General features: G+C 53.2%; 1 protein-coding gene across 1 annotated transcript in view; it reads right to left on the reverse strand.

Moving 5' to 3' along the window:
- LOC103807116 (L-gulonolactone oxidase-like) overlaps positions 1 to 10,243 on the reverse strand; it is a gene marked incomplete at its 5' end in the record, with an annotated part of 20,820 nt that overhangs the window by 6,285 nt on the left and 4,292 nt on the right. Inside the window, 5 exons of the mRNA XM_009079836.1 lie at positions 2,472 to 2,657; positions 3,503 to 3,593; positions 4,634 to 4,728; positions 5,063 to 5,188; positions 5,746 to 5,847. Of these exons, the coding sequence (XP_009078084.1) occupies positions 2,472 to 2,657; positions 3,503 to 3,593; positions 4,634 to 4,728; positions 5,063 to 5,188; positions 5,746 to 5,847 (600 nt within the window). The remainder of the gene's footprint in view (positions 1 to 2,471; positions 2,658 to 3,502; positions 3,594 to 4,633; positions 4,729 to 5,062; positions 5,189 to 5,745; positions 5,848 to 10,243) is intronic.

A 10,243-nucleotide genomic window follows, 5' to 3' on the forward strand; every position in this document is an offset into this window, starting at 1 on the left:
TCCAGGGATATCAGTCAGCAAGAAAATAAGCCTCAGCCTTTGTAGCATAATTACAGCCCGGCAGAAAGGGAGGGAGAGACACCAGGAGTCCTTGAGGACAGAGTCTGCTGGCTGAGAGCCACAGCAGGAGGCAGAGGTCAGCACTGGGAATCAGGGAATCTTCACATCAGGGAATGGCTTGGGTTGGAATGACCTTAAAGCTCATCCAGTTCCATGGGCAGGGACACCTCCCACCAGCCCAGGTTGCTCCAAGCCCCATCCAACCTGGCCTGGAACACTCCCAGGGATGGAGCAGCCACAGCTGCTCTGGGCAACCTGTGTCAGTGCCTCACCACACTCACAGCCAGGAATTCCTTCCGAGTATCCCATCTAACCCTCTTGGAGCAACTTGGTCTAGTGGAAGGTGTCCCTGCCCATGGCAGGGGGTGGAATGGGATGAGCTTTAAGGTCCTTTCCCATCCAAACCAGCCTGGGATCCTATGGAGAGCAGGAGAAGTGAGTTCTGTGATGAGGATGCAGCTGAGACACCAGGAAGGTGTTCTGGGATGCTGCACAGAGATGCTCAGCCCTGCAGCCTGAGCTCTCCATTCCCAGCAGGACCAGGCTGGGACAGGCTGATTTTCCTTGGAAGAGGCATGGAATGCCCTTTGTGGGGGTGGTGCATCCCCTGGGATGTAGCAGCTCGGACTCTGTGGCTGGTGGTGGGTGTGAGCTGGATCCCTCAGGAAGCCTCTGGGAGGCCCAGAAGGCATTGCTGGAGGGAGATTTGAAGGAATTCTTCCTTCTGGGAACACATCAAAACTGATTTCCTCTGTGTTTGCTGTTATATAAACTTCTTTTAACTCCTGAAGACTTTTCCTTGGAGCTCTTCCTGTGCTGGGAGGTCGGATGGAGAGAGCTGATCCCACTGATCACTGAGTCCCAGACTGGTTTGGATGGGAGGAAACCTTAAAGCTCATCCCATTCCACCCTCTGCCATGGGCAGGGACACCTTCCACCAGCCCAGGTTGCTCCAAGCCCCATCCAACCTGGCCCAGATCCTCTACCTCCTTCCCTGCATCCCTTACCACCTTCCCTGCATCCTCTAGCCCTTCCTTACATCCCCTAGCACCATCCCCATATCCCTTACATCCTTCTCTACAACCTCTAGCACCATCTCTCAGCATCATCCTCTAACACCTTCCCTGCATCCTCTAGCACCATCCCTGAATCCTTTACCACCTTCCCTGCATCCTAACCTTTCCTGCATCCTCTGGCACCATCCCTGGATCCTCTGGCACCATCCCTGGATCCTCTAGCACCATCCCTAAATCCCTTACCTCCTTCCCTCCATCCTCCACCACCTTCCCTGCATCCTAACACCTTTCCTGCCTTCTCTAGCCCTTCCCTGCCTCCTCTAGCACTATCCTTGCAACCCTTCCCTCCTTCCCTGCCTCCCTTAACACCTTTCCTCACCCAATCTCATTATTTCACCCCTCTAATCCACCTTTTCCCCTGGAAACCTCAATCCCAGGGTCCCTCTGTGTTCTGTGCAGGTATCCCAGGCTGAGCTTCCCCAGGCACAGCTCACCCCATCCCTCCTCCTCCTCCCTTGGAGCCCTCTGGAGGGTGAAACATGAGGCCACTCTATAAATACTAATCCCATTATCAATCCCTGCTCATCTCTGGCTGCTCCCAGCTCCAGACTTTCATGTGGAGAGGCCAGTGAGGCGGAAGGGAATAATGGCCAGGGAGCAGATTGCTGCAATATTCAAGGCTGAGTTATCTAAGAGGCTGCAAATAATGGATGTGGCACCGGAGTCAGGGAGCAGAGTTACGAAACGGCTCTCTCACCTCGGAGCCGCTCGGCTGCTCCTGTTGGGGGAAGGAGCAGGAGTGACACTTTGGAATGAGGGAGGCAGTGGCTGGGTTGGGTGGGAAGAGAACTCAAAGCTCATCCAGAGACACCTCCCACCAGCTCAGGCTGCTCCAAGCCCCATCCAACCTGGCCGTAAACACTCCCAGGGATGGAGCAGCCACAGCTGCTCTGGGAATTCCACCCCAGATCCTCACCACCCTCACAGCCAAGAATTCCTTCCCAGTATCCCATCTCTCCCTGCCCTCTGGCAGTGGGAAGCCATTCCCTGTGTCCTGTCCCTCCAGGCCCTTGTCCCAAGTCCCTCTGCAGCTCTCTTGGAGCCCCTTGAGGCACTGGAAGAGGCTCTGAGGTCTCACTGAAGCTCAGTGTTTGGCCTGAATCCCTTTGGACCTTTGAGACCATGAGTCCAACCACTGCTCCAGAACTGCCAAGGCCACCACAAGCCCCAAGTGCCACAACCACATGGCTTTGAAGACCCTCCATGGATGAAGTCTCCACTCCAGAAGATCCTGATGGATCAGAAGCACGAGATGCTGGATTTTCCCTTTCCCACCACATCACCTCCCAAGGAGGTTCTCTTGTTCTCCTCAGAAGTGTCCCCTCCAGGCCATACCTCGGTGAGGGTGGAGGGGAAGGTCACCTCGTGCAGGTGGAACTGTGGCACACACTGGAAGGTGACAGTGAGCACCACTCCCAGGCAGCCCAGGTGCAGTCGGGAAGCCTGGAAGATCTCCTCATGGATGGACTCGGAGCATTCCAGGATCTCCCCTGAGGCCACCAGCAAGGAGAGGGCTACGACCTGGCCAGAGAGGATCAAAGCTTCAGCCACCATCCATGGTGTGTCCCATCACCATCTCCAGAACATGAATCCACCCCCAAAAATTAGGGAGAATCCCATTCCATGGCATGGTGGCATGAAAGGATCTTCTCCTGTAGGGACCCATCAGGAGAACCATCAAATGAAGAGGAAAACAGCCCAAAGTGATTCACGGACCATGTGGGGTTGGGTTGGAAAGGACATTGGACTTAGGTGTGTCCAGAGGGATCAGAGAGTCATGGAATATCCTGAGCTGGAAGCGATCCACAGGGATCATTATCCAACCCTCTGCCCTGCACAGCACATTCCAAGAATCCTTCCATGTGAGGGTCCAAATATTCCTTGAGCTCTGGCTAATTCCAGGGATGAGAGGGAAAACCAGGAAACATTGAGATTGGAGAAATTTGGGAATTAATTTGGGAATCAATGAGGCTTGTGGTGGGATGGAGATGTGGAGTCACTCCAGGAGGGATAAAAGCAATGGAGCTTGGCTTGGGGCTTTTGGAGTCACATCTAGTGCAGTGAAGAATTCATGGAATCATGGATTGGAAAGGACATTAAAGTTCATCCAGTCCCACCCAGGGACACCTTCCACCAGCCCAGGCTGCTCCAAGCCCCATCCAACCTGGCCTGGAACACTCCCAGGGACAGAGCAGCCATTCCTTCTCCAACCCCATCAATGGAATGTCCATGCAGGATCTGAGCCAGGAGTGGTGGAATTCCATGAGTGTCCAGTTACAACCCCCAGAGCAGGTGCTGGAACATCTCCCCTGGAACCTTGGAGGTGCCAATGTCCATGCTGGACACACCCCTGACTCGGATCTCACCTGGGTGGGGATGATCCCGTGGCTGATCCCAGTGTTGTGTGTCCCTGTCCCTATGACTCCAGCTGCTGTCACCTCGGACACAGCTCCTAGGCTGGAGGCAGGAGAAGGAGCTGCATGAGGACTCTCAGGTCACAAGTCTCTCCACCAGCCTGGAGGGGCTTGGTGGTGTGGAGATATCCTTCCCATATGGATTCAGAACATTGGGATGATCCCAGAACCATCTCTATGGGGCAGGGCTGGAGAAAACATCCACAGGGATATGGTCCACAGAGCAAGGTCCATCCCTCCCACCACGGAATCCCATAACAGGGTTGGAAGAAACCTCTGGAGATCATCTAGTCCCAGGCAGGGTCACCTAGAGCAGGTGACACCAGGGATGTGTCCAGGTGGCATTTGGATGTCTCCAGAAATGGAGACCCCATGACCTCCCCACGCACTGTCCCAGTGCTCTGCCATCCTCCATGGAGAGAAGTTCTTTGTCATGTTGTGGTGGCCACCAGGACCATGGTAGGAACATAGGGAAGATTAAGCAAAGGAGGGGATGAAACCCTTGGTGGGTTCCTTCTTCCCCATGGAATCACAGAGTCATTTGAATTGGAAAAGCCCTTGGAGATCAAGGCCAGCACTGCCAAGGCCAGCACTGCCCATGTCCCCAAGAGCCACATCCACATGGATGTAAAATCCTGCCAGGGATGGTGACTCCAGCACTGCTCTGGACAGTTCCAATGCCTGACAGTGCTTTCCATGGAGAAATTCCTCCTGATGTCCAACCTGGACCTCCCCAGCTGCACCCTGAGGTCTTTCCTCATCCTATCCCTTGTTCCCAACCCCCACCTGGGTCCAACCTTCAGGGATTTGGAGAGAGCACAAGGTCCTCCCTGAGCCTCCTTTTCTCCAGCTTGAGCTGCCACAGCTCCCTCAAGACTTCTCCAGCCCCTTCCCCATCTCCACCCCCATCCCTGGACACTTTCCAACCCCTCAATGTCCTTCTTGTCCCAAGGAACCCAAACCTGCCCCCAGGATTGGAGGTGACACTCTTCAGACTTCCCTCCTTGGCCATGTCCCAGCAGTTGGGATAAGGATGGACACCTGGGTGGATTCCCTAGGAATGACCATATGTGTCCCACTCACTTGGCCAAGGCTAGGCCATGTTTGTCCAGCTCCACGTTGAGATCTGAGAGGAAAATCCCACCTTCCACTGTCACCTGCAGCTTCTCCTTGTCCACCTGGGGATGGGAGTGGGAGAGGGGAAGATCACATCCCATGGACAACATCTCTGCTCTTCCCAACACCACTGATGGCGTCAATGCCATGAGGGAATTGTCCCATCACCTCAGACCTTCACCAACCCAAACCTCCTCCCACCAGTGATGGGGATGTTCTGCTCCTGGTCCAGACCCATCTCCCACCTCTCTCCTCACTCTCAGGGTGTGTAACCCATCCCAGAACTTCTCCCAGGGGTTGGTCCATGCAAAGAAGAAGATATTCCCTGGAAAATATGTCCTTCTTGGCATTTCTAACCATCTTCAGGAGCATGCACATGGAATCTCCTGGTCTCACCTTGAGGATCCTGTTCATCTTCCCCATGTGGATCATGAAGTCATCCGTGCAGGCAATGTCTGAGGGAGAATGACCTCCTCCCACCACCTTCACCCTCTTTCCCCTCTGCTTGGCCATGTCCAGGATCTGTGGAGACATCATCCAACATCATCCCACATGGAGCTAAGGTCAATGCCAGAGGCATCCCAAGATGAAATCCAACCATGGCTGACATCCATTGACTTGGGGATAAAACTCCTCCTGGATCCCAAGTATTTCCTTGGGATCTCCTTGGGATCATCCTTGGGGGTTGGAATTAAGACCTTTCAAGGTTCTGTGAAGGTGTTGGATGCATCTGCTGAAGAACATCTCCCACATGGAGCTAAGGTCAATGCCAGAGACATCCCAAGGTGAAATCCACCCATGGCTGTCATCCATTGACTTGAAGAACTCATCACCTGGGGTTAAAACTCTTCCTGGATCTCAAGTATCTCCTTGGGATCATCCTTGGGAGTTGCAATTAAGGACCTTTGGAGGTTCTTTCCAACCCAAACCATTCCATGACCCCCAAAGAGGTGTTGGATGCATCTGCTGGGGATCATGGGCTAACAAGACCTCTCTGATCTCATGGAGCATCATGGCCCTTCCTGGCCTTTCCTCTTCTTCCTTCCTAAAGAATTGTCTCCTGGAAGCAGCTTCCTTACCTCCCGGATCTCCTCCACTGAGCTGGGCTGGAAGTAGAGCTCTGGAGAGGATCCATAGGTCTTGGCCCAGTTCTGGAACTTGACTCCTCCTTGGCCATGAACCTGCAGCAAATCCAAGAGCTCAAGGACAAGGAAGTGTTTCCCTTCCTTTTCCAAACATCCTTGTCCTGCCAAGACCACTGGAATTCCAAAGGGATTAGTTATGGACACAAATGTTCCAGGTTCCTCAGAGCTCCTCCTCAGCTCTCCTTCACATCATCCCTATATCCCACCTGGATCCTGGACTGGCACAGGGGATTTGGGATGCAACCTGTGGGGCAAACTCCTCCTGGAGAGCCAAGATTCCATGGGGATCAGTCAGGGTGTGGCATCACTCCTGCCTCGAGCCCACCATGGATCCCTCCAAGCCTTTTCCCTATCCCTATCCCTCCTTCTCCCAGTTTTTCCACTGCAGGATCTGCTGCAAGAAGCACAAAAGGAAAGGAGCTTCTCCTCTAAACCCTTTGGAATTTGCAGCATCCCTGTGGGATGGTAGACTCCAGGTTCAAATCCATCCTGCTCTGCTTCAGGCAGGTCCAAACCCAATGTCCCACCAAATTCCATAGTGTCCCACCTTGGCTCCAAGGGATGATTCATCCCTTTCCAGCTCCTTCCTTCTCCTTCATCCCATTCCCTTCATCAGCAGATCCTCCACATTGCCCCTTCCCACCTTCCTCCACCTCTGATGGATCCATCTCCCATCCAAAGATCCCAAAGCTGGTGAGGCTTCCTCCAGGGAATTCCCATGGGTGTCTCCAGCATCCCTTCCCCCTTCCATCCTCTTCCCACCATCCCAACCCCCCCAGGATAGGGCAGGGACCATCGCACTTCTCAGGGAGGTGCCACTCCCTGGAGCCAGAGCCATCAGGAAGCAATTCCAAACATCCCAGAGAGCCCTGAGGGTGAGGGGGAGGTAGGGATGGATCTTCCCTGCTGCATCCCAGATCCAAGGGAAAACCTGGAGCTGCTCCGTGAGCCAAATGAGGAGAGAGAGACAGGAAAATGAGGATAAACCACCCCAAAATAAGGACATGGAGGGAACTGGAAACCCGTGGATTAGGGAATATTCCTGAATCAGACTGATTTATCCAGGGAATCTCTTGGCTTTCCTTCCCTCTCCCTTTCCCAAGACATTTCTGCTGTTGGATATTAAATCCATATCCACGTGGGTGATAAAACCGCATCCCACAGCATGTGCGACCTCCATTCCAACCCAAAAAAACCCAAGAAAATCCCTCTCTTTTTTTGGCTCCGTTGGCTTTTCCTTACCATTCCGGATGCTCTTGGGACTGCTTGCAGGGATAAGGGATGATCCCGGCAGATCCAAGGCTGGAAAAGCTCTTTCCCGACCAGTGGGTCAACAAGGAGCTCCTCCGCAAACTGGAAGGATAATGAGTAACACCTTTTCCCTCGAGATTTACCTGATTCCAGGGGGGAGGAGAGGGGCTGAGCCTTCCCTTCCCGGCTGGCAGAGTAGGATCCAGGCATGGATTTGGACCTGGGGTCTCCCATCCCACAGGAATTCTTCGAATTCCAAGGGTTTGAGGGAGAAGCTCCTTTCCTTTTGGGGCTCCTGGAGCTGATCCCCTGATCCTGCAGTGGGAAAACTGGGAGAAGGAGGGATAGGGATAGGGAAAAGGCTTGAAGGGATCCATAGAGAGCTCGAGGCAGGAGTGATGCAACATCCTGGTTAATCCCAATGGGGATCTCCAGGAGGAGTTTGCTCCACAGTTTGCATCCCAAATTCCCTGTGCGATCCCAGGATCCCGGTGGGGACCTGGGGTGTCCCATCCCACAAGGATGCTGCAAATTCCAAGGCTTTGAGGGAGAAGCTCCTTTCTTTTTGGGGTTTCCTTACTCTGGAGCAAATCTCTTGATCCCGCAGTGGGAAAACTGGGAGAAGGAGGGATAAGGCTTGGGGAGATCCATGGTGAGTTTGAGGCAGGAGTGATGCCACATCCTGGTTGATCCCAATGGGATCTTGGCTCTCCAGGAGGAGTTTGCCCCACAATTTGCATCCTAAATTCCCTGTGCCATTCCAGGATCTGGGTGGGATGTGGGCAGGATGTGAAGGAGAGCCAAGGAGGAGCTGTGAGGAGCTCAGGGCTGTGCTTTGGAGATAAGCAAACCCTCATTAAAGAGGGATGAGAAGGATATTCCAAGCCAGATAACTTCAGCAAGGTGACCTCCAGGAGCAAAGCTCCAAGACTGGAAAGGGCAGGGAAGCACCTCCAGGAGCAGCTGCTCCTGTGGGATGGAAACCAAGTGGTGTGGGTTGGATGAGTGAACAATGAGGTAGATTGGGAAGTGGCTGAGAGACACATCTCAGAGGGTTCTGGTTGCAGGTGTCTCCCAGGAGTGTCCTCCAAGCTTCCATGCTGGGTCCAGAATGGCTCCACTAGTCCATCAGTGACATGGATGAGGGGGTTGATGCCTTCTCAGCAGGTTCCTGGTGATCCAACACAGGGAGAAGCGCTTTACTGCCCTTCACAGGGACATCTGGAGTAGATCCAGAGTCTGTGTCCAGCTCTGGGATCACTGGGAACAAAGGGACATGGAGATCCTGGAGCAGGTCTGGAGTCTGTGTCCAGCTCTGGGATCATCAGGACAACAGGGACATGGAGCTCCTGGAGCAGGTCCGGCTCTGGGCTCCTCAGGACCAGAGGGACATGGAGCTCCTGGAACTTCATGGCAAGGGTGGTTAAGCGCTGGAACAGCTGCCCAGGGACATGGTGGAGTCACCATCCCTGGAAGTATTCCAGCAATGTGTGGATGTGGCACCTGAGGACATGGCTCAGTGATGAACATGGTGGTGCTGCTGGTTTAGGGTTGGACTTGATGAGCTTCGAGGTCTTTTCCAACCTTGATGACTCCATGACATCATCAGTGTCTCTAAGCGTCTGAAGGAGGTGCCAAGAGGATGGAGCAGGATCTTCTCAGTGGTGGGAACCAATGGGACAAGAGGCAATGGGCAGGAACTGCTCAGGAAGTTCCACCTGGAGTTGAGGAAAAACTTCCTTCCTGTGCAGTGACCAAGCACTGGAACAGGTTTCCCAGAGAGGTCATGGATTCTCCTCACTGGAGACATCCCAGAGCCATCTGGATGCAATCCATGTGCCCTGGAATGACCCAGAAGATAGGACCAGATGTCCCACTGTGATCCCTCCCAGCCTGTCCCATCCTGGGATTCTGTGAATGCTCCTGGGGTCCTTTGTTCTCCAGGAGCCTTCAACCATGGAATCATTTAGGCTGGAAAACACCTTGGAGATCATCAAGTCCAACCAGGATCATTGAATCCAGCCAGGAAGAACCTTCCAGCAGCTTTTCCATGGGGTTTCACATGTCCCTTCCAAGCTCCATGATCTTCTGCGCACCCTGAAATGCTGCTGGTGTTAATGGATAACCTCCTGACATTCCTTGGAGCCAAGGAGGCCTTTGGATTGGGGTCAGACCTCTCCCAGGGCTTCCCAGCAAACAGCTCCAGGTCCAAGGGCTGAGCAAAGGTCATGGAATCCTCCCAAAAAAACTCCTTGTCCAGGGATTATCCATTAACAGAGGGGGAGGGAGGGAATATGCTGCATGTGGGAAGGATAACAGAGCTCAGCTAATTCCAGGGAATAATTCAAGGAGGAAAGGGTGAAGCAGGAAATAAGGGACACAGTGGTGTTTTCCAGGTGTTGGGAGATATCTGGGAGTTGATTTGGGATTCATGACTGCACCAGCCACAGGGAATTCCTGGAATCTCTCTGTGCTGTCTGTGTACCCCAAGGCTGCAGTGTGTTCCCAAATTCCAGTGCCTTCTGCACCCTCAGGGCCTAATCCTGCACCTCCAGGACATAATCCTGCATCCCCAGGACTTAATCCCTAGTACCTTAAATCCCTCAGGATTCCAAGGGTGAAGGTCCCTCAGGATTCCAAGGGCAAAAATCCTCAGGATCCCAAGAGTGATGGTCCCTCAGGATTCCGAGGGTGAAGGTCCCTCAGAATTGCAAGGGCAAAAATCCTCAAGATCCCAAGGGTGATGGTCCCTCAGGATTCCAAAGGCAAAGATCCTCAGGATCCCAAGGGAAGGTCCCACCACACCTTTCCATGTCTCAATCCAGATCCCAATCCACAGCACCAATCCCTCAGGACCCCAACCCCTCCTGAAATGAGGGTGGCAGGATGTGACCAGCTCCAGGTGTCCCCTGAATAAAAAAAAACCCCAACCCTGGAAAAGTGCTGTTTCCCTCTATTTTTAGCCCCATGGGTGAGGATCAAGGACTAACATCTCCTGCTCCAGGTCCCTCCTCCAGCCCTTGGCCTCTGTTCCCTTCGGAAGGGAAGCAATTAACAGGGAAAAATAAGAGGGATAAGAAGCCTTTGGAGATTGGGAGCTAAGGAATAAAAGTTGTCCATGATAAGGTTTTAATTGTTTTATATTTCAAGGGAGATAAAAGGCCTTAAAAAAATCCTCACT

This window comes from Acanthisitta chloris, unplaced genomic scaffold, assembly GCF_000695815.1.
Source record: "Acanthisitta chloris isolate BGI_N310 unplaced genomic scaffold, ASM69581v1 scaffold19528, whole genome shotgun sequence".
Classification (NCBI taxonomy): Eukaryota; Metazoa; Chordata; class Aves; order Passeriformes; family Acanthisittidae; genus Acanthisitta; species Acanthisitta chloris.